The sequence below is a fragment of the Sceloporus occidentalis genome, unplaced genomic scaffold (genome assembly GCF_023333645.1).
Source record: "Sceloporus occidentalis isolate IW3139 unplaced genomic scaffold, rSceOcc1.0.p SCAF_3, whole genome shotgun sequence".
Taxonomy (NCBI): Eukaryota; Metazoa; Chordata; class Lepidosauria; order Squamata; family Phrynosomatidae; genus Sceloporus; species Sceloporus occidentalis.
The window spans coordinates 66,518,036-66,541,658 of record NW_028316983.1 but is presented as its reverse complement, the minus strand read 5'-3'; the positions used below and the strand labels follow the sequence as shown (position 1 = coordinate 66,541,658).

Here is a 23,623-nt window from a genome sequence, read left to right as displayed (position 1 = left end):
CCCCCACCTCACACAGTGCAGTTTAAAGGACTATACTCCAAGAAAAACATATCCACTTGTTCCCACTGATTTTACAAATTGTTGCTAAAAAAGCATTCACATTATAGATTAGTGTAACAAATAAAATTTCTCCAAGACCTAGCTGTGATAGAGGAATAACATTTGGAACCTGGGTTCTAAATAGTATCAGAATATGGGTGGTGCTTGGAATAGACAATGAAGTGAGAAGAGACAAAATTGAAGATACAACAAATCAAGTTAGATGCATCTTGATCAGGATGCTTTTTCTCTAGTCATGTGGATATTGAACACTTTTTGCTTGTGAGTACACATCAGAACCCCTGTTATAAGCAAGGTTCTGATGCTTATTATATGTTGATTTTCTGCCTTTGAGCCCTCTGTCTCCACAAATACCCTGGGAGCATTGTAGAATTCCACAAGTATAATAATTGTATCCCACCCACCCCAGTTGGGCTCAGAGCAGCTCACAATTTCAAGTACACTTGTCCCTCCATATTTGCTAGGGTTAGGGGCACAAGACCCCCATGAATATGGAAAAACCACAAATAACAAAAACACCATGTTTTTACCTGAAAGGACACCTTTCTAGGTCCTGCAATGCAACTCTGGTCAACGTCCGACAGACACTGACCATAGAACTTCAGTGGAGGAGCTACAAATGCCTAGTAGAGTATTCTTTCTAGGAATATCTAGGTCTTTCAGTGCAACTTTTAGTTAAACTTGACCATAGAGTTGCACTGGAGGACCTAGATATTCCTAGAGAGAACATATTAATCAAATCCGCAAAAAAGCCCTACATGGCTTGGGCCCAAAGTACTTGAGAGAACACCTTCTTTCCTATTGTCCGTCCCGCACACTAAGGTCCTCTGGAAGAAATCTACTACAGCCAAAAAAATCTAGGCTAACATCAGTTTCCCAGAGAACCTTTTCTACTACTGCTCCAAAACTATGGAACGATCTGCCGGTGGAGATCCGTCATATTTCCACTCTGACAGCTTTTAAGAAAGCACTCAAGACGGATCTCTTCCGGCAGGCCTTTCCAACTTAGTTACCCTCCCCAGACATAGAGATATTTGTCCCCTCATCTGTCTATTCTTCCCCGCCTATCTTTCTGCCTATTTTTTTGTTTAATGTCTTTAATGTCTTTAATGTTGTTATACTATTACTGTTTAATTCTGTTTTAGTACTGGGAATGGGGGGGGGTAGGTTTAGGGTTTGATTTTTTAAAAACTCTATTGTAACTTGATGTATTTTACTGTTGTAACCCGCCCGGATTCTTTGTGATTGGGCGGGCTAGAAATAAATCTTTATTATTATTATTATTATTATTATTATTATTATTATTAATTATAATCAAAGCCGCAAATATCAAAGCCACAAATATGGAGGGATGAGTGTACAGTCAGCTTTTTGGATCTGGGGAGATTCCGTTTTGGACTCCCCCACAGATAGCAAATTCTGCTGGACCTCAAGTCCTGCTATCCTCAATGGAGGCACGACATGCATGCAACCACACTGACGTGGCCATCTACGGATGGCAAGCCCAGGGAAGAAAGGAACCAACTGTACAATGAAAAACATACAAAAAGTGAACACTAAAATAGAATTAAACTATTTACAGTATTACAACAATCCACCCTCAAGTTAAAAGTTAACATCCCAGTGTGGATGAAGGATTGTTGCTGTGGAAGATATCATGGTGTGTATCCATCTCTAGGATAAGCTGGACATAGAGAGTTTGCTGTCTCCAGAGAATGTAAATCCAGAAGCTCTTCTTGCTTATGCCAAGGAAGCTGCTAACTTCTCCACCAACTACCAGCTCCCCAATTTGCAGTTTGCACTGAATCATCGCGACCAACCTGACGTTGACATGTTTGACTTTACCTGCATGAGCCGCTCAGACAATGCAGCTCTGGTGCGTGACTGTAATGGCAAAAAGCTGCTCATTGGATTGGTAGGAGACTGCCTTGTGGAGGTGAGCACATCCTTAATAATACCAGAATAACTGTATTAAGAACAGGGGCTTTTTTAAATGGTGGAAGCTGTGTACATTTTGAGCATCCTTGACTGGAGCTCTTCTTCAGTTATCTTTCCATTAGAACCAAATGGTATGTTCACATGGCACACTTTTCTGAGACTGAACCACAACAGGTTGCGTTACTGAACATGTTGTTGTTGTTGTTGTGTGCCTTCAAGTCATTTCTGACTTATAGTGACCTTAAGATGAAACCTATCACAGGGTTTTCTTGGCAGGATCAGAGGGGATTTGCCTTTGCTTCCTTCTGAGACTAAGAGAGTGTGACTTGCTCAAGGTCACCCAGTGGCTTTCGAAGGCTCTGGAAAATAGTCTCCAGAGTCATAGTCCAACACTCAAACCACTACACCATGCTACCTCTCTGTTTCAACAGACACATCTTAAATACACTACTATTAGAGAAGCCTAAGATATAACATTTTTCACTTTGTGAAGGAAGAGCCTTCAAACATGTGTTGGCCTCTGATTTAGTACAGTCACAGGAACACAACTGAGATTTTTCTGAGTGTGATTCATCTCATTTCCCATATATGGCCTTAGAGTATCATTTTGCTGAGGGATTGTATACCCACTCCTACAGTTTATTTAGCTTCAATGATCATCCAGCAGCTGGGAAATGCATTGTGCCCTACCTGGAATTTTGTCTTTTGCACTCATACAACTCCACTCTGCTGTCTTACCAGCTGATATGTGCAAGGGAATGGGCCCCATTTAGTGCCAACATTTCCCAAATACATGCTGTGCACAGAGAGACTCCCATAAAAAGACTACAACTGCCATATTAATCTTAGAACTCCAGTTTATGAGGTTTTTTCTGTCTAATTTCATTGTCTGTTGAGCTTCAGGCCAATATGTGCCTATAGGGCTATTTTTCCTATTGTTGTTATGTAGATCAGACTTCTACTTATTGCAACCCTATCTTAGGGTTTTCTTGGCAAGATTTCTACAGAGGAGGCTGTTTTCCTTTTAGGCTGAGAGAGTGAAACTTGTCTAAGGTCACCCACTGAGTTTCTATGACTGAGCAGGAATTTGAACCCTAGTATTGCAGACTCTAACACTCAAACCACTACACCATGTTTTGTGGTAGAATCATTTTTCTAACTGGCCACAAATCTTTCCTCATTTTATGTTTCTTCCATTCTTTAGCCATTCTGGCCCTTAGGCACTGGAGTGGGCAGAGGATTCCTGGCTGCTTTTGATGCTGCCTGGATGGTAAAAAGGTGGGCCTCAGGGATACCCTCTCTGGATGTGCTAGCAGAGAGGTAAGTGCCCTTGAGAAGGGAAATTCTCTGTCAATAGTGTTGGGTTGTGGGATAGGTAGATATCTTCTGTTGTTAGTTAAGAATGTAGAAAGAATGGCAACCTTGTACTGGACTAGTATTGCCTGCAAACCCACCACAAAGTGAAAAACTGTTAGAGATGGATTGTTCAAAATGGACAAATGAACAGAAAGGAGCAGCCCTTTCTTCTGTGCCTCTTCGAAAACACATAGGTCTGATACAAACGGGCAACAAGCACCATATTGGGGCCAAAATTAGGGCTCGGGAGCACGGAGTGACCGCACGCTCCCAAGCCCTACCGCACCATCTGCATGGGGCTGCCATGATGACATATGCGCAGTGCAGCATCCAAATGGTGCCATGCCATGCTGACATCAGCGCATGTGAGGGTGCTAATGGCACCCTAAGAAGTATTTAGGGCTCCTGGAGACCGCAGCATTTGGTTGCTGCCGTCTCCATGTGGGGCAGAAAGGGGCGGCGTCTTGGTGCTTCTTTCTGTCCATCTGTATCAGACCATAGTCTCAGAAGTTCTCACCAGTGTGTAGCAGTGGCCAAGAGGTCCAGAAGATAGAAAGAAGGGGAGGCAGGATTCTCTATTGAAGCTGCAGGAAGGTGTATGTGTCCAAGAGAAATCAGTGTTGCTCCTTAGCTTCACCCCTACAGAGCCAGGCAAGGTGGGAGAAGAGGGACTTTTGTCAGGAAAGTGAAAAACATGTGTGGTATGGGAGAGTGATCTTACTTTTTTGCCTGGAGTCATCTAAATGATGAAAGCTGTATTTGAATCTTAAGCACTGCTAAGGGACTAAGAGGGGGATATTCCTGCTTCCTTCCTCCACCAGAGAAAGCTTATATCAGAGGCTGTCACAGACATCACCTGACAACACCAACAAGAACATCAATCAGTATAGCATTGACCCCATCACACGATACCCAAACATCAACCTTCAAGCTATCAAGGCCTCTCAGGTATTCAAGGGATCTATGGTGGGGGGCAGGGGGGAGGCAGTGGTGGTAGTGGTAAGAGCAGATCTGGCTCCCTGACAGTTAGCTGATTCTTCTCTTTGCTTGGCCTTCTCTCTTGCAACTTTTTAAACATTGACATCCCACTAATTCTGCAACTCCACGATCCATATTCCAGCAAGTAACAGAAATGTTTAAGGACACTGATGATAAGGGCTGCAGAACAATATGTTCTGAATATGTTCTTGTTCTGCTCCCAGCTAAGAAATAGGGTGTGGTGTATTTTCCAATCTGAAAAGATGAGGGCCACACCAATTGACCCTCAGTTCCTTGTTTTTATTCTATATACAACATGAGAGAAGCAATACCAACTGCATGCCTCTTCTTTCAGGTCCGCAACCTGTATGTGACAGGAGAAATTGAAATGGACCAGAAGAAGAGGAGAAGTCTGGACAGTCTGGAGATAGTCTATAAAGGCAAGTATGAGTGGCTTCCTCCCTGGCTACTGGTTGCATAGATCTACCTGAAAGTAGGCCTCCTATTCATTTGTATTCCATATTCTCCCTTCCCTTAGGTGTAATGGCTTCTTGATTTCTCTGTGACCATGCCAAGCCTTCATTGGATGTAGATCACAGAACTGTAGAGTTGGAAGTAATATTGGAAGTCACCCAGTCCAACTCCAGTACACTCCCCATGCAGGTTGCAGTTCCAGCATCCCTGAGAGATGACTGTCCAGCCTCAGTGGAGGAGAAGCCTCACTTCCTGAGGTTACTGTCTAACAACCTGTACATTAGAAAGTTTCCCTTATGTAAAGCTGACATCTTCCCTGCAGTGTCCACTCACTGGTTCATTTACTCTTTCTGTTCTGAGTGCCATCCTCTCTATTACTTCTGCTTTGTATCTGAACAACAGATACATAGGTAGAGCCTGCTACCTATTAGACCAAGATGTGTGCCACTGTTACATACTGTGTCTATTTTATCTCTGTCTTTCTTGAAGAACTGCTTTTCTAGAAAATAAAAATATTTATATCCCACTCTTCTGTAGCAAGACAATCGGAGTGGCCCTCATTGTAGAATACAAAGACACAGCTGTGTTAGTCTTGATCAGAATACAAAGGGGTCTTGTAGCCCCTTTGAGACAAAGTGAGAAGTTGGTAGCATAAGCTTTTGTAGACTAGGTCTACTCCATGCATCTGATGAAGTAGACTATGAAAACTTATGCTGCCAAATGTCATTCTCTCAGTTAGTTTCAAAAGGTCTAAAAGATCCCTTTGCGTGTTTTTCTAGTAGTAGTTGTGAGCAGTACAGAGCTTGTGAAAGGGTTCCATGTCTTCAGCAAGCAAACTAGAGCTGTGGGTTGCGCTGGATCTATAGTGCAACAGCATACCCAGCATGAAAAGTTACCATTTGGACTACCGCTCCTAGAATCCACCACCCAGCATAGTCATTGGCTTTGTTGGCAGAGACGTTTGAGGAATTGTAAACCAATAAAAGAAAGAAAGAAAGCTTTGAAGCTCAGAGTCTACCTTGTCTCTTGACAATGATCCACTTTTTTTTTTCTGTTGTCGGAAAGAAAAAGGAGGTTAGATGATTAAATCCTAGTTTGCAGAAGTCCTTAGACTATAATGCAGAAATTGAGAGCCAGTGTATTGCAGTGATTAGTTGCAGGAGGTGAGAGGTTGGAATTGTGCAGCTGCCTGGATGTTGTTGAACTATAACGTCCAGCACCCAGGCAGCACAGGCAGTGGTTAGGAATACTGAGAGTTACAACATCTGGAGGGCTGCACTATTTCCATCCCTGGATTATTAAACTGGACTGAAATTTGAAAGATCTGCAATCTAATCCCCACTGAACCATGAATCTCACTGAGTAGCCTTGGGCCAGTCACTTTCTTCTGGTCTGGCCTACCTCACAGGGGTTGTTGTGAAAGTAAAGTAGGAATGAAGAGAACTATGCAAGCCACCTTGAGCTCAGCAAAAGAGTGAAGTGTTTTATATTTAACTAACAATAACTAAGTCTTGTAGTTGAAAATGTCCTAAGGATGTGATATAAAGGCTCTTTTGCCAATTTCTGTGTCCTACCATGATCTTAGCTCTCTGCTCTTTTTCTCTTTTCCCCATGAAATGTCCCCCTTCCCCTAGATGCCAGCAGAGCCTATGAAGAACTCCTGAGCTGGTGTCAAGCTAACACAGCAAGTTACCACAGCATCAAGGTTGAGGACTTCACACACTCCTGGAAGAATGGCCTGGCCCTGTGTGCCCTCATACACCGCTTCCGGCCAGACCTTCTGTGAGTGTCCCTTGGGAAAAGTGGGAAGGAATCCTTGCTAACAACAGTAAATGCTGATTGTATGTTAAAGGCAAACTCTATGAAAGTATGGGAGAGAGCTATGTAATACTCCACTCCCTGCCTGAAGCACATACAAGTCAAATCATCAGGGTATTGTGGTTGGGTCACCTTTGCATGTTATAAGGTTGTAAGGCATAAGCATTTCAGCCAAAACTTAGAAAAATTACTTTTTTTGGTCAGTATCAGCCAGGTTCCCCTAGCTAGGGGATATTCTAGCAATTGCAATCCAAAAGTTTTTCATTTGATTTTGACTAATAGCTGTCCACTCTACATCTCAGCATAGCTTCTTTGGGGTAGTAATTGCACATTACTGAATGCCTCTTGCTGCATCTTCAGGGTATTAATTACATTTGTGGCTTCTTCGAGTTAATAATTATGCTGGGTATTTGTAGAAAATATATTTAAAATTTAGTGAGCAGTTCAACTTGTTTTCCTGCTGAGTGCATTTTCTGAATGATGACTAATTCATATACACACGCATAATGTGTCTTGTCCAGGAAGAGGGACTGATTCTTCTTCAGCAAATTGTTTGTATTATATAATTTAAAAGAACTAGTTTATACATGCCTGTACAGCACCTGAACATGTGTTTTCTAAAAAGTACACAAGGAGGTATATAGTAAAATGCAGGTTTTGTCAGTGGAGTCTGGTCTGCAGCAGGTCATGCACAGATACAGATGACCATTTAATACTTGAGTGATCAAATGATAAATGTAAATGTATGCATTAGTCTAAGCTTGAACCACAGACCTAGTAGGCCTAGCAGGTCTCTGTGACTGTCTTGATAATTTGCTTCAGTTCAGAGATGCTCAGTACTGATCAGTATTTTTGAGAAAGTACAGTGCACCCGCGTTATATGCTGGAAGCCTGTGCCGTAAGAAGCCTTGGCGCGCCTGGAAGAAGTACTTCTAATGGGGCTTCAGCATACCTTTTTTTAAATGCGGGGGGGGGGGGGGAGGGTCCGGAGCAGATTCCCCCATGTAAGGAAAGGGCGCACTGTACAACATGGTGCTACCACTATTGTAGACAGAGTGGATCTTTTTCTACTGCATTATAGTTCCTACTTCAGAAAAGGGCCCATGGGGCAGTGGCGTGACTAGTGGGGTGTGGACCATGCTAGGTAACACCCTAAGGGGAGGTGACACCACGGCTCCTCAAACATCTACCTTTTGGCAGAAATGGGCTGTGGCATTTACCTGCTTCCTTTAAAAATGATTTAAGAGATGCTGAGAGTAAGATGAAGCTCAGTGGGAGGAGATAGAAGAGGTTCCAGATTTTTTAAAATTAAAATTTCAAAATTTTAATTAAAAAAATAATTTTTAATTTTTTTAAAAAAAGATATTACCGGTATTTTTACATTTTCTTTAAAAACATCACATTTTAACCAAATTTTTACTATGTGTATGTAAATACATTTATGATATTGTAATTTCAAGGTATATTTTTTAATTTTGCTAGTTGTTTATGTCACAACTATTCACTTTATAGTGTGTCCTCCCCTTACGCGGGGATCCATTCCGGATCCCTCCATGTAAGGGGAAATCAGCGTATACTGAAGCCCCATAGGAACTAATGGGGCTTGCGCCCATGGTGCACAGGAGTGGGGCACATGGCCCATTAATTCTTTCGAGGTGTGCGACGGGCTCTTCCGGCATATGCTGAAAGCTGCGTATGGCGCACCCGCATAAAATGCGGACATGTTGTACATTCAGTGGTATATAGAATTATGATTTACCAGTAACATTAGTGCCTAAAAGCATTCCTAAGGATTCTGTACAGTGTGAAATGGGAGGAGGTCAGTGAGTTACCTCACTGGGTGACACCAATCCTAGGTACTCCACTGTCACAAGGAGATTCCATGTGTCTCAGACATCAGGGGCTGTGTGTGCATGGGGCAGAATGCTCTGGGAACAGTCCAGAGTATTCTGGCCCTGAAGATGCCCTGAAATTCCCCTGTTACCTGGTCACTTTGGAGTGACACTGGTCAGTTGTTTGCACATACATCTCACTGTGCTACCAGCTGCTGCCACTAGCATAAGTCGCTCCCTTTGAGGTCAGAAATGAGGTGCCCAGCATAGATGACATGGCATGGCATTTCATTCTGACCTCAGAAGGAGCAACTCATGCCAGTGGCAGTGGTGGAGGGCAGCATAGCAGGATGTGTTATAAACAGCCATCTGGTATCACGCTAGAGGGCTCCAAATCTTCTGGGAAGATCTGGAGCAAAAGGTGACATTTGAAAAAAATTCATGTTAAGGGTGGCATATCATGGGATTGATGCTGAATTGGCTGGACATTGTCTGGACAGTTAACACCAGAACTGGGGCTTGGGCCCTGCATTGTCCAGACTGATTGTTGTGAGGACAAGGGAGAGGATGTGCTATTTGGCCTGTGTAGACACAGCCTGGGACAAATTGGGGCAGACACGGAAAAACTTTGCCCATAGTTTGCTTTCAGTTATCTATCATAAACATGTTATTGTTGTTATCATTGTTTATACACTGACGATATCCCAAAGCTGGAACTCAAGTGGAAATTATGCCACCATAGTTCAGTGCTCTTGTACAAAATTGAAGTGTGAGCATGAGCTTCTAATGTGCAACCTATTGCCTTCTCCTGTTAATCCCTAGAGTTAAGAACTCCTCAAATGTGGGATAGTTGCTTTGCAGTCCTGGCTGCCAGATCTTGATAGGAAGATCACAGCATATAGTTTACTCATTATTGGTGACCAAATGAGGCAGAATAATTTTCCTTTCTCCCCATCAAGTAAAATGGAGTAGGAGCCAAGTCCTCTCAGGGGAAGAAGAGCTGGCGGGTGTCCAGTTACTGGAAGCTGTGCTGTGTTTTTAAAAAAACCCAATCAAAATGGATTTGCATAGTTGCTTGCTGATGCCTTAAAATGCTAGCTGGTCTACAAATGACTTGTCATGTGCTGGGATTGCTGTGCAATCCTCTTTAAAAGCAACTGTCACACAATTCACCTTCTGATTCCTTTCTTGGTTAAATAATACACGTATATATAAATATGAACACACATATCTGAACTAACATAAAGACAGTTTACAAAGGCAATTTTGGATGGCTTCGTCCCATGCTACTGGTAGCATGGATCGCCTAAAAACAGGTCTCGTGCCTGCTTGTCTTCATTGCCTACCTATATCATATAATGCATATTCCATACTTTCTCACAAAAATTTTCCAGGGCTGTTTAAAACATTATTTTACCTTGGACTTAAAGAAAAAAAACAAAGATGTTTCCAGAGTAGTTTGCATATTAGTGAAAAAGTCCAGATCATCCCTGTGTTCAGGCTTACCAGGAGGGAAGAATGGTGGGGAGCTGGGAATTCAGGCACCAGGTAATGTTATATAATGTATAAATTGCCTGTTGCATTATGGTTGGCCCATGAATTTCATTGGGTTTTCTAAGGCAATGAGTACTCCAGTGGTTTGCCTTTGCCTTCCTCTGAAATATTGCCTACAGTACCTGGTATTCCCTCACAGTCCTGCATATTCACCATGCTGATCCTACTTAGCTTCTGAGATCAGATGGAATCTGTTGCCACATTATAGAGAAAAGATGAGCCAAAAGTTGTTGTTGTCTCAACAGATTCCGGTCCTGCACTTTTTCTCTACCTCTTTGACTGCAAGTTGAATGACTGACTGCTGCAAGTGACACTTGATGGCTTGATGGGAGAAAATGATGGCCAGAGTCCTGTATGGCCTTTACATATGCATAATCACTGTAGTCAGAGTATAACACATTGAATTCTGTCTTATTCCCCACTCCCCTCTTACTAGGAAACAGCCACTGTGACTGACAGGGGTCTGTTCTCTTGTCACTTGGGAAGCAGCTGAGTGCCATTTACAACTGCTCCTATGAGTGATTTCTGGTGTGACAAGCAGAAGGCCCCTGCAACAATTTTTTAAAACACTTATTTATTGAATTTATATCCCACCTTTCTCCCAAACAGGATTCAAGGCAGCTTACAATATTTTTTAAATGGATAATAATTGAAAAAGATACAGTTTTCCCATTTTTGTGGGGATCCTGTGCCCCGAAACCCAATAAATGTGGAGGGCCAACTGTGTGTGGCTTCTCCCCTGTGTAGGTTCTTTCATGTAACTATAGATTTGCACTCTGACTGAAGCTCATTCCTAATTCCATCTATTTATAGGGTTTCTCCCCTGTGTGGCTTCTTTGATGTTTAGTATATGTTACATAATCATTGCAGCACTTTCCACACTCCATACATGTGTATGGTTTCAAATCTGTGTGGGTGTGAAGGGGCTGTATTCCCCCTTTTGTCTGAACAAATTATGACTGAACCAAGTATTTCAAGATGTGTTGGAAAGTCCTAGCACAAGAGAGCAATCACAAGGGACACTAAATAGATAAAAAGAGTGAGAAGACCACTGGGTGCCATGTCTTTGCTCCCATCTCTCCCAAGGACCAGACCTTAACTCACTTCATATCTTCCTCCTCCGGGTTCCTCCTGTCTTGTTCACAATCAGCCCCATTCACTCCTGTTCTTACCCTATCTCCCCATTGGCTACTATCATATCCTATTCCACTTGTTCTGGAGATTGGTGATGTGAAGAGTGGGTATAAACAGCAGCCATCTGCTTACCAAGCAATTGGAGAACATCCCTCTTGGTTGCAGCAGCTGCTTCCTGGTAAACTAGAGGCTATGTAGGGATAATGAATACAAAACAGTCACAAGTGTGTAACTCTAGGTTACATATTCCTAACTGCTGGACAGGATTCTGGGCAATATCTCTATTTTTGAGCTGAATCTTGTCAGTCACTCTAATGTGTAACTTTCCTCTCCAGAGACTTCAGCTCGCTGAACCAGAACGACCCCATTGGAAACAACCAGCTGGCCTTAGATGTGGCTGAGCAGGAGCTAGGGATCTCTCCAGTCCTCTCCAGCACTGAAATGGCTTCAATGTCTGAGCCTGAGCAGCTTGGCTTGATCACCTACCTGAGCCAGTTTTATGATGCTTTCAAGAACTTTCCAGGTAGAGACTCTCAAGGTATCCAGTTTTGAGTTTGGCCATTTAACATTTAAACATAGAACTGACAGTGTGCTAGATTTTTTGCAGCCAGAATGGTAGATTCGTCCCTGGCCCAAAGGACATAGTCCTTACTAAAGGGACAAGGGATGGGGTATGGAGAAGAAGAGAGAAATCAAGGTCTTTATAAATAAGCATAAGAAGTGTCTGTCTGGGTCAAATCAAAGGCCTGTCTAATTCTGTCTCCTATTGACTCTTATGGCATTCTGCTGTTAATGAGCACTAGCTAAGCATTGAGATGTATGCTGCCTCTGATCCTGGAGGCACTACACAATCATTATGGCTGATGGTAGACATCATAGCTCTTGCTAGCCTTATCCTCCTTGAATTTGTCTTGGTCCTATTTCAAAGTAAAATTTGGTGGCTGTTGTGAATTGAGATTCATCACATCAAAACAGATTTGAAGATGATCAAAAAGCCAGTGGGTGAAATATTTTTTGAGTGATTAATGGATACTGCAGTTGCTTACATCAGAGGAAAGCACACTCAGTTCCTTCCGCTGTTAGAAGCCCGCCTTCCTCTCAGCTGTGTGTTGGGATCCCATAAGACCAGTCCCACTCCTACCCCTAGTCTCTCAGTAGGTGCTGACTTCATCCTCTGCTATAAAACCTGGCTGTCACCACTTAGCATGGTGGTAAATTATTCCAAAGCACTCAACTTGATGCAAACAAGAACTAAACAGCTGTGGACCCTGGTACCACAAAGCAGTGTTGGGATGTGTTATGGTTTTGGACTGTGTCTCCCAGAAGCTCATCCACCATGGTTTGTGGCCAGGATGTCAGGGGACTGTGGGAACCATAGGTCAAGCTCTTCTCTGAAGGTATAGTGACAAAGGCCATCTCTCTCCATTCTTTTGAAGACCTTTCCAGTCATGTATTGCCTGTTATGGCTACTATGGCAGAGACTGATGTATTATTGTTAAGAGTCATCCTTTTCCATGTCTGTACTGTGGGAAAGGATGGGGAGATTAGGTTTAGACCCAGGAAATGCTATGTAATCTCTTACAGAACCTGAGGAGAAAACAGCTAAACCCCTGACACCCCGTGGTACCAAGGGAGCTATCCTGTTTCTTAGCAAGCTGCAGAAGAGTCTCTCTCTCACACGTAAAAGGAACCTGGTGAGTTTGTTTGCCCATCACTAAATCCATTAGCACACATTCCCAATGATACCTTTCTTTTTATCTCATATATTGGATTGTGGCCCTTTGGCACTTGATTGGATCTCTCCCCAGTTTATTCTAACCCCTCCCCTTTGGAAGCCACCATGGGATATCCCTTAGTTTACTCTGAGAACATACGGGTTTGGGACTTCATTGTTTACTGCTGTACTGAAGATTTCACTTTTGACTGTAGGAGGAAAATTCCATGTGGGATGAACAAACCAAGAAGAAAAAACAAGAGCATGGGGTGAGTTCACTTGTCATCTTCTGTGAAACAGGTTTTGGAAAAAGCCAGTCATCCCTTTCATTCAAGCTTAGAGGTTCGTGAGCAGAGCTTAGAAATCAGGCTGGCGGCAACAAGCCTCAACTGATGGCTTTGACTGCTTTGTACATTGTTTTTGAGGAATTTTGTTGAATTGTATGAGATCGCTGATGTCACTGTTGATGTATTGTATTGCTATAGCATGTGACATGTAGCTTGTATGTTGTGAACCGCTTTGATCTGAAGGAAAAGCGGTATACAAATAAAAATTATTATTATTATTATTATTATTATTATTATCATTAAAAAGGATGACAGGAAAACAGGGGGAAACCAGCCTTTTGGCCTGTGCAGACAAGGCCTTAGACTTTCTGGCCTGGGCAGGAGAAGGTTAACCAGGCCAACTCAAAACCCTTTGTAAAGACATTCCCCAGAAAAGTGACTGGTTGGGATATATTAGGGGGTCAGAGGCAGATGTTCTCAGAAAATCACCTAAATAGACAAATAGGACTTATATATCATAATGTCTTAGCCACCTGAAGTCTCAACTATTCAACTATCAAATCCCATTATCTGGGCTGTTAATTCTTCTAGTAGATTTGCTGAAAGGTAAACCCTTTCCAACACTATAGAATATCTCTGGAGAGCAGCCATGCCCGTGGTCTTCACTAGATAATGGAACAGGGATAAATGAGTGGAGAGACAAGAGAGCTCTTCTTCATGGTGTCACCTGTATCCAAGCTGTCTGTTTAGCCTGCCTATTAAAAGGACACCCTCTCATCCAATCTGTGTGCATGGCCCTAAGAGAAAAAAAACTTTTGTCTTCTGATAGAGCCCCCCTGTCTCTCCTGTGAGGAGCAGTGATGCCTGCTATATCTGTGGCAAGCATGTCTACATTGTAGAGCGGGTCAGTGCTGAAGGGCGCTTCTTCCACCGAGGCTGTTTCAAATGTTACCACTGTAAGACAACTTTGCGACTGGGGGACTTTGCCTTCAATGAAGATGATGGTGAGTGGAGGGAGTGAATAGTAGAGCACATGCTTTGCATGTGGACGGTTCCAGGCTTAATTCCTGGTTTCTTGAGATAATGCTGAGAAAAAATGCTGCTGCCAGTCAGTGCTGCTAATGCTGAGCCAGGTGTTCAAGTAGTTGGCAGCTTCCTGTGTTCCTATGAAGGGCATAGACAGGCCTTTATTTGAGATGTTTGAACTCTTATAGCATGTTTCTTTGTGCTATTTTTCTACTTCCTGGGAGCAAAGGTTTAAATTCTGCACTCATCTCATCAACTTTTCTTCCCTTTGAGTAGACTGAATCTGTCCTGGCACTAGAACTTATTTGCTGAGGCTGAGCCATGGCAGTAACATTCCTTCATCTGACTACAGCCACCTTGTTTTATTCTTAGGTAATTTCTATTGCAGTCTCCACATTGCAACTGCCACAGATATGGTTTCATCCAGCAGCAGAACCTCTGTCAAAACAGGATATAAAGTAAGTGAGATTGTTGCCTTTTCAGAATTAAGAGGTGTTTGGTGCAAACTAGCAAGATGGTCTTGAACTGTTAGTTAGACCTATATCTTTGTTCAAAATGTTTTTGCAATAGATTCCACCATGCAGTTACTGTGTCCCCTTAGACTTATATGGAATTGATCTGCTCACAATGTGATCACTGGAAAACTAATGCTTTTATGTGTTATTTTCCTCCCAGGTCTGCAGTCCTTCAGATAAAGGCATTCTTGACTTGGCTGTTAATGAGGATAGAATGGAAATAGACTCAAGACAGCAAAGCCCATCATCTTTTACAAATCAGCCACCAGCAGGCCAACTTGCGAAATCTCAGAAATCAGCTGGTGAAGGATCTGAACTTTCTCCATCCAGAAAAAATGGAGGTGTTGCCATGATAAAGTCATCTCAACATCTGCATCAGCAACCCTTTGTTGCAGAGGATGAGAAGCTGCAGAACTCTAATTCTGATTCCAGTTTAGCTTCATGGGTGGGGGACCAAGATATAGATTTGGGCAGGGCCTATCCTAAAGAAGCTGCACATGACCTAAGAAGTTGGATTGACAACCAACTGCAGGAAGAGGCACATGGGGCCATTGTTACAGGCATGCAAGGAGTCAGTATAGATCCTGTTGTTTCTCGACAGCTGACTGTTCCAAGCCCAGTACTAGAACAAGGGGAGTGTGGGAATGCCCAGAGGAGAATGATTCGCCTGTCAACCCTGGAGAAGTGTGAACTATCCCGACTCAGTCCAATTTCAGCCTCATTTAATTTTCCAGATGAAAGTCTGGAAGAATTCAACACCAGCAAAGACTCAGAAGGTAAACCAATGCACTTACTAGATGTAGAACACAGAGTTGTCTAGGAGAATGATTAACCATAATTAATTATCATTTGGTTTCATTCCAGTGAGTGCTAATCTCTTTGAGGGCTTGAGTTCCTCATGTTACACATTAGTCTCAGTTGCCCTTGAGGAGAGGAGGGAAACAGATCTGGTGTTTATCACACTATGCTCTTAAAGAGGTACTATTCCAGTGTGACTCCTCTAGCTGCCTCCTGTTGCATGCTGAGATTGGCAGTTTTAAGGAGGGGTATTTAGAATTCTCAGGCAGAGAAGTTCAGCTCCTTAAAACTGCCAATCCCAGCATGCAACAGGAGGCTGCTAGAGGAGTCACACTGGAATAGTAGCTCTTTAAGAGCATAGTGTGATAATGCTTGTCCCATTCAGCCACCAAACACACTATTCTGTGTGAATAAAAAAAATGATTGGATGACCCCATCAAGGGACCACCAAAGATAATTTTATGTATGCCCTGTAGGGCATATGTAAAGTCAAAACATTCCAAACATTCCTTCCACCTTTGGCAAAATTCCATCCTGTAGTTTGTATGTTGTGGTTACAATCATAAATTCAGCGGGGGGGGGGGGGGGGGGTTGGAATGTTAAACATTTAGGCTTCATCTATTGCTGCTTCTATGGAAATGTTGAGCTCCTCCTTGTATAGCAAACTTGCATGGTCCATACAGAGAAGCTGCTCATTCTGGCCTTTTCTTCTGATGAACCTTCCTTACTTCTCCTCTAAAGTTACAACAGGTGATTGTGATGGAACTATCTTAAATTTGTCTGCTCTAAACAGTTTCAGTAGGTTACCAAATCCTATTCTGCTCTTGACAGTGGTTAAAATTCCCAGGAGCCAGCCCTGGGAAGTGGTTTGACTGCTGTACTAGGTGATTTGACCTCTGTACTAGGACTCTATGAAATTCAAGTTTCCACCCAGCTATGGAAACCCACTGGGTGATCCTGGGCAAATCCCAGTATCTCAGTCTGAGAGGCAAGCCCCTCTGAATAAACCATGTCAAGAAAATCCTATGATAGGGTTTCCATAAGTCAGAACTCAAGGCACATAGTAACAATAAACATTCCCATCTGCCATTTGGCACCGTTTCTCCCTTAATCATCTTTTTTTAAGGGTCAAAGCACAATATTATGCTTTTATTACATAGTTTGAAGCTACATGTTCATTTTTTGATAAATTAATTACAGCCTTGTGTGAAGGAGAGCATTACTTATAATGCAGTACTTGCCAAAAGATCTCTTCCCCATCATTCTCTCTTTCTGTTAATCCTCACTTGCAATCCAACAAAAAAATTACCATTCCTCCCTCCCCAATCTTGAATCTGTAGGAAAAGAAATCCTTCTAAACCTAATGACAACATTTTTCTTAAACCTCCAAATCCACACAGGAAAAGAAATGCTCTGTTAATATACATCTGCTGAACAATTGCTAAGCTATATTAGTGCTTTTGTAATTAATTTAAAAATGAAGACTTAGGGACGTGCTACACAAAAACCCAACATGTAATTTGGCACTTAGACATAGGCCAGGAACCTCTTGGCAATTTATACCAGCTTTTATGCCCTGGCTTTTGAAGTTTCTCACATTAGTGGTGGGGGGGAGGGGGGGGAGAAGGAAAACTATTTTTGTTGCCATAGAAAGCTACCGTGCCAGCTACTGAGTAACTTAAGAGCAAGCAAGTTAGCTTTCTGTCTTGACAGAAATTATTTCCTAAATTACCCAGTCTCCATTGCTAAGGGACCCATGGCCATTTTAACCCTTCCACTGCACTTCTGTCTAGACAGCCTCTGCCATCCATACCAGTTACATTGTCCGGCAGGGCCATGGCCTCAGTGCCATCCAACAATTTCCCAGGTGGTGAACTGGGGCTTAGGTCCGTGCAACAAAATATGTAACTTAAGTATTAAGGTAAAATAGTTCTCTCCTAAAAACAATGAGTAACAATAAATGCTCCTCTTTGGGTAGATTTTCTGGAGATTGGCAGTGAAAGTGAAGAAGAGGAGGAGGAAGAAGAATATGAACCAGAGAGCCATGACCTTGGAGCAGAGATTGTGAGTCTAAACTTGAATTCTTCCAGAGCAGGCTCTTAAAATCACTCTCAAGGCTAAAAGGGCTACATGAACACTGTATCAACAGCCAAAAAAATTCTTTCCATTTTTCTTTTTAAAAGGAGTGTTAACAGCAGAATCCTGTTGGGCAATTTATAAATGTCTAACCTAGAGTTAAACACTTGTGCATGTTTCATATTCACATAGCCCTAGGGGCTACATAGGGACTGTGAAAGTTCCCCAGTTCATCCTTACTGGGCGGCAGCAGTTGTGATCAATGGGGGTCTGTTAGCCCTTTGCACAATCCACTCCCTCACATGTGGTGGAGACTCTTAAGCTGTTGAATTCCTACAAAGATTTGGCAGGACACAAATGGGGAATGTTTGGAAATCTCCCAAGGGTCTGAAAATAAGGCAGAAAGAGGGGAGGCTATAGTAGGTCTGTGAGACTAAAGGAACAGCAGAAGCATTTGTGTACTGAAGGATGACTAACAAGACTCTGGCAAAGCCTAACAGACAGCTATCACCATTGTATATACAAGGTACACCCAGTCTGCACAGCAAATTGGAGGTTGAGTCAGTCCCTTAAAGTTCTTACAGCTGCAAAATAGTCTGGGCCTAGACCACTTCCAGCAGTCACGCTTGATTCCTACCCTCCTCCTAATTTCCCCAGTATTTGAATATTGTGCTAGGTGCCTTAGTCTTGGATATCTGCTGTAAGTACACATGGGGGGAGGAGATGTACAGATGTGTGTGTGTCACTGCTGGCTATAACTGCATGGCAAGCAGTGATGTTATAGCTTAAGCCAGCCACAAAGACACATTTCAAAATTATTACTGCCCTCTTATGGTTTCAGCAGTTCTTGAGCTTGACTGAAGAAGGTCATTATCCAACATGGAAAAAGACATTGATGCGACGAGCCAGAGATGCACAAATGAAGAGGTTTTGCAAAGCTCAGGTAACACTTTGGACAGCACCAGCATATGAGTGCTTTCACTTCTAGTGGTCTTTCCCCATCCTGGTTCAATCCAGCTGGGATGGAACACAACTTATCATACCCTGCTTTAAGAAAGACATACCCACAATTCTAAAAATATAGCTCTTTCACTTCTGATGTTAGGAAATATCCAGTTCCTATTGTTTTCATAGTACCTGCTCTTGGCTTTAATGTCACACATTCCCCACTCTTTCCCTTGTTTTGGATCCATGAAAGGATCCTGTATAGCAAACCTGGACAAAATGTGGCCCACAAGTTACACGCAGCCCTTGGGAATTCTTCTTTTTATTATTATTTATTTATATTTTTCACAAAATGCAATCATCAATGTCCATCACTATGTGTATATCAATCATTCATAAAAAAAATCCACAATTATTTACAAATCCCCCTCCCCACTTTACATTCAATGTAATACAATCCTGACTCATCTTTCTGATTTCAGCTATTTTCTGTTTCTTCTGTTGTCAAATTTCTGTTTACAACACATTCCAGCTCTTTATGATAAATTTCATTCCTTTTATATATAATACAACTGTGAATAATTTCTGATTCTTAATTCTACACCTCCTAGATGTCTATTTCTTTAATCAGTTTAATGTTAAATGACAGTGTTCTCTGTCCACTTTTAAATTTATGTATAGTATCTTAAACTTCAATTCCAGTTTGATTTGGCTTACGCCGGGGGAGGGGGGGTCCGGAACAGATTTCCTCCGTAAGCCAAGGGCGCACTGTAGTTTCTGACACATCCTTTCCCCCATTCCTCTAGGTCACAACAATTGCTGTTATTTCTTTATTTTATCACCACTGACATTAAATTCGAAACTGTAGTTGTAACCATAGCTTTATGGGTGCTTTGATCATTCACCCTTTTTTGCTGAACAAGTAGCTGGTTGACTACTAGCTCACCCTACAAGTACCCCCAGCAGCCACCCTGTTACAGCCACCATCTTCAACATCTTTCCTTGCTTTGACTAACTCTTGATCTCTTGGACATTGCAGTCAATCCAGAGGCGACTAGAAGAAATTGAAGTGACTTTCCGAGAGCTTGAGAAACAGGGGGTGAAGCTGGAGCGGTCTCTACGGGAAGTAGCAGGTGAGAGTCTGGACCACCTCCGACAAAGCTAGAAGTGAGGATATAGCATATAGAAAATAGCTACCAAGAAGGTAAAACTGGTTTGTATGTCAGCTGTGCTGTTAGGATAACTTCTTGCCTCCTTTATCCTCCAGGAACAGAATCTGAACTAAAGAGAGAATGGATGAGCCAGCTGCTCTCCCTGGTCCAAAAGAAGAACAGCCTGATGTGTGAGGAGTCGGACCTCATGATTGCGTAAGAGGCCAGCAGATCCTACCAGTTTAGACCTGAATTTTAATAGGGGAGGTGACCCATCCCAGCAAGCCTGGGCTAGCAAGCAATTCTCAGAAACCCTAGAGTGCTTTGTAGGCGCCAGGGTTATTTTTTTTAATATGGTTGGAACTGTGGTGGCGCAGTGGTGAGTTGGATCCTGCAGGGCTCCAGGTTGACTCAGCCTTCCATCTTTTCATAGGTTGGTAAAATGAGTACCTAGCTTGTTGGAGGCAATTGGCTAACACATTGTAAACTGCTTAGAGAGTGCTTAGTACTATAAACCGGTATAGAAGTGCAAGTGCTGTTGCTATATATTTTTTTAAATCACTCTCATAGGCCCAGTTGGAGAATATTTGGGGAAAATGTTACTACTTTATTTGCCCCCTGGGCTGTTCAAGGGTCAGACTTTTAAAAAACAAAACAGGGAAGCAGTTTCTGATTACTTTCTGTTTTTTAAAACAAGGCCACTTCTGGATCTAAAATGCCCCCTCCCCCCGGCACACAAAATAGGGAAAATGCCCTCCCAGCCCTGTTCAAGGGCATTTGGAGCAATTTTTCTGCTCGGGGTACAGCCCTTCTTCTCCTGAGGCCCCCTAGCCTCCAACAGTTGCCCACACTTGTTGTAGATCATAGGGAGGCTATGTAGCGGCAGCAATAACTCTCTGGAAACTGGGCTGATGCTGTATGTGGATGAGCCTCAAGATGTCCCCTTTCCATATTAGAATCTCCAGCTTCTCTTGTACCTCCTACACTATCCCATAAAAATATGCTCTTCTTTAGGTCATAATAATACTTCTAGATGAATCTTTTTCTAAATTGGAAAAGTCAGACTGTGAAACAGAGTATGAACACACCCATAGGAGTTTATCACACGGGGAAAATTGGAAATTTAAAAAGGTCAGAACCTGCAGTTGTCCAGCGTATTAGGCGCAATTGTGCAAATAGTTTTCAGAAGACGTGCGCAACCCACTTAAGAATCTGACAAGAAAGTGACATGAACCAGTAAATAAGCATTTTCAGGAAAATATCAGAAATTCATTTCCATTTCATTCACAAATTCGCTTTTTTTTGTGCAGTTTCCGTAGTGTGAAAGCTACTTGCGGTTTGTTTATGGGATTATCCCTGTTTTTGTGTTTGTTTCCCATGGTTCTTTGGGACGAGTTTACTTCCAGTGCCGCGGAATAAATAAAATAAGTACCCACCCTTCTTCGTAGCCAGAGCTCTTAAAACAAACAGCAGTTGCAAGGGCAAAGAGAGAGGGGAGTGTGTGAAGTCTGAGTCCAGGTACTCTCCTCTCTGTGTGTCTCTTTCACTTCAGTCTTTCCTCCAAGCCAGCGCTCTTAAAGAAACATCTACTGAGGCAAAGGCAGGGACAGAGCAAGCCGGATAAAGAAAAGGCTGAGTTCCCCCTCGCTCTTTCCTGTTTATGTCTGCCTGTCTCCAGCTTCAGCCCCCATAGTCGGGGCTCTTAAAGGAACAGCTGCTGAGGGAAGGCAGGGACACACACACACACACACACACAGATTTGTTGTGGTCTGTGTTTGGAAATGATTTTTGTATTTGATCACTTTTTCAGGATGCATGCGCTTTTATCATTATTGGGATGGAGGCACATTTAGTCCTCTTATATGAAAACCATTTGTGTACAAGTGCAGATTGATCTCAGATTCTGCATGGAATAACAGTGTTTTGCGTGTGAAAACCAATTGCGCAATTGGTTCTGACCATTTTAAACTTCCAATTTTTTCCTGCATGATAAACTCCATAGTGCGAAAAAGCGGTGGAGGTTAATAGCGGTTTATAACTCCCTGATTTCAATACATTGCTTCCAACTCCTTCCTTTACTCAGTTTTAAACAGCTAAGTTGTTTCAAATAAAATTGTGTATCCACAGGCTGCCATGGAATATTTTATGGAGTTAGAAATGTTAATGTAATTTTCTGTTAGTGTCAGCAATCAGAGCCTAACACATAAAGTGGACAGCATTGATTAGGAAATATTAATACTGGGAAATCAATTAATTAACTCCTGGCCACCTGTGCATATATATTTTTCATTAGACCAACAACTAATGGCTGGAATCCTGTTGGATAGTCCTGAAAAGAGTAGACCCATTGAATCAACTGATGAATGATAAGTTAGCTCATAGGTAAATCGTATTGATTCAGTGCCTCTACTCTGATTGCGAACAGCTCTAGCATTTAGGCCAGTGTTGAGAATCTCATGTATAGCTATAGAAAAAATCTTCCTCCTATCGTATCCTGTATCCAAGGTAGTAAAGGCTCACTAACTTGTGCAAGTATCTGTTACCACAAGTAGCATATGCAAACTCCCTGGGAAACTAGAGTCAGGTACAGCACACATATATAATTCATGACTGCTGCCACTCTTGCCTACAAGGCCTTTCTCATTAAGTTTTAGCATATATAGCTATTTGAGCTAATGGTGTAGAGAGAATAGGTAGTGACAAAAGGAATTGAATGGGGGAACTTTCACAAGGGAGGCACTTCCATGAGCTTGTCCTTAGTTATGGATACCAGAGGAGTTCTCAATTCTCATTTCTTTTGCCCCCTAGGGTGCAAGAGCTGAAGCTAGAGGAGCAACAGTGCCAGCTGGACCAAGAGCTGCGCCAGTACTACAATATGAATGGTAAGAAGGAGCATTATGAGACCATGGTTCCTACTGAGGCTGCAGGTGTAGATGAATACTAGGTATGGTCAAGGACATGTGAAAATTGTAACCTATTTTTTAAGGCAAATGGAATGAAAGCAAGAAGGCCACTTAGTTGCTGGAATAATCCCCAGTTTGAGAACAAATCAAGTTCAAACTCTTGATTAACAGGCTATCATAATTTGGAGACATCATGAGATGACAAAATGTGCTTGGCAAAGTGGAAGGCAGTGGGAGAAGAGGAAGGCTGCATTGCAAGTGGACAGAGTCAGTCAAGAAAACCACACAGCCCTGAGTGTGCAACACCTTACCAGGGCTGTTAGTAACAAGATGTCTTGGAGGTGTCTCATTCATAGGGGTCACTGTAGGTCAGAGTCATCTTGAAGGCAATTTAACAACAATTAACAAATATTTTCTAAGCATTTCGGAGAGCCATCAAGCCCTTCCTTGTGCGTTGTCTTTGTGGAGGGTGCACGAGGCCTGTTGAGAGCAGCTGTGTGCTCCCTCTCAGCCACTGACTGGCTACAGAGGAGGGCCCAGATGCCATCTAATTGCTGTTATGCATCTGAGGAACTGGTAGCAGCCTTCAACTTTGACCCAGGGCAGGGAAAAGTTTGCTTCTTCTCTTGAGTATTCAAGAGCAGCTGCAGAGCTGACCCCAGGACCCACCAGCTGCCCTTGAGCATCTAGGGAAGAAGGAGCAGTCTTTGGACCCCATGGACCATCTGGATAACTACACTGGTTGAAATTTATACTTCATCAATGGTCCTGTTTCCTACCATGGAATTATATTTCCATGATGGTGGGACTGAATGCTCCCATGAAGCAAGAGGATATGTTGATGGTAGCATTGCTACTAGTAGAGTCCAGTCAGAGAGACTTTTACTGAGAAGCGAGACTGAGGTCACAGTCCTTTATGGTCCAAGTGTAGACGTTCTGAATGTGGAACTACACCAACCTCTACCGTAGAGTTGCTGTAGCCCACTGCCCCCAGGAATTCAGTGCCTGGTGATAGCAGTGGAGGATTGGGAAACAGTCTGGCTATGTCCTTTTAGCCAGCCATA

At 42.6% G+C, this 23,623-nt stretch overlaps 1 protein-coding gene across 4 annotated transcripts in view; it reads left to right on the top strand.

Moving 5' to 3' along the window:
- MICAL1 (microtubule associated monooxygenase, calponin and LIM domain containing 1) overlaps nt 1-23,623 on the top strand; it is a 57,991-nt gene that overhangs the window by 30,370 nt on the left and 3,998 nt on the right. The window contains exons 8-23 of one of the 4 annotated variants that reach the window (XM_089514796.1): nt 1,739-1,996; nt 3,203-3,318; nt 4,176-4,302; nt 4,688-4,772; nt 6,441-6,588; nt 11,480-11,667; nt 12,729-12,838; nt 13,074-13,127; nt 13,975-14,149; nt 14,544-14,629; nt 14,847-15,462; nt 17,463-17,548; nt 18,405-18,503; nt 19,545-19,638; nt 19,773-19,872; nt 22,465-22,538. In XM_089514796.1, coding sequence (XP_089370922.1) covers nt 1,739-1,996; nt 3,203-3,318; nt 4,176-4,302; nt 4,688-4,772; nt 6,441-6,588; nt 11,480-11,667; nt 12,729-12,838; nt 13,074-13,127; nt 13,975-14,149; nt 14,544-14,629; nt 14,847-15,462; nt 17,463-17,548; nt 18,405-18,503; nt 19,545-19,638; nt 19,773-19,872; nt 22,465-22,538 — 2,416 coding nt within the window. Of the gene's footprint in view, nt 1-1,738; nt 1,997-3,202; nt 3,319-4,175; nt 4,303-4,687; nt 4,773-6,440; nt 6,589-11,479; nt 11,683-12,728; nt 12,839-13,073; nt 13,128-13,974; nt 14,150-14,543; nt 14,630-14,846; nt 15,463-17,462; nt 17,549-18,401; nt 18,504-19,544; nt 19,639-19,772; nt 19,873-22,464; nt 22,539-23,623 lie in introns of all 4 variants that reach the window. The other 3 variants (XM_089514795.1, XM_089514794.1, XM_089514793.1) reach the window with 3 other exon arrangements.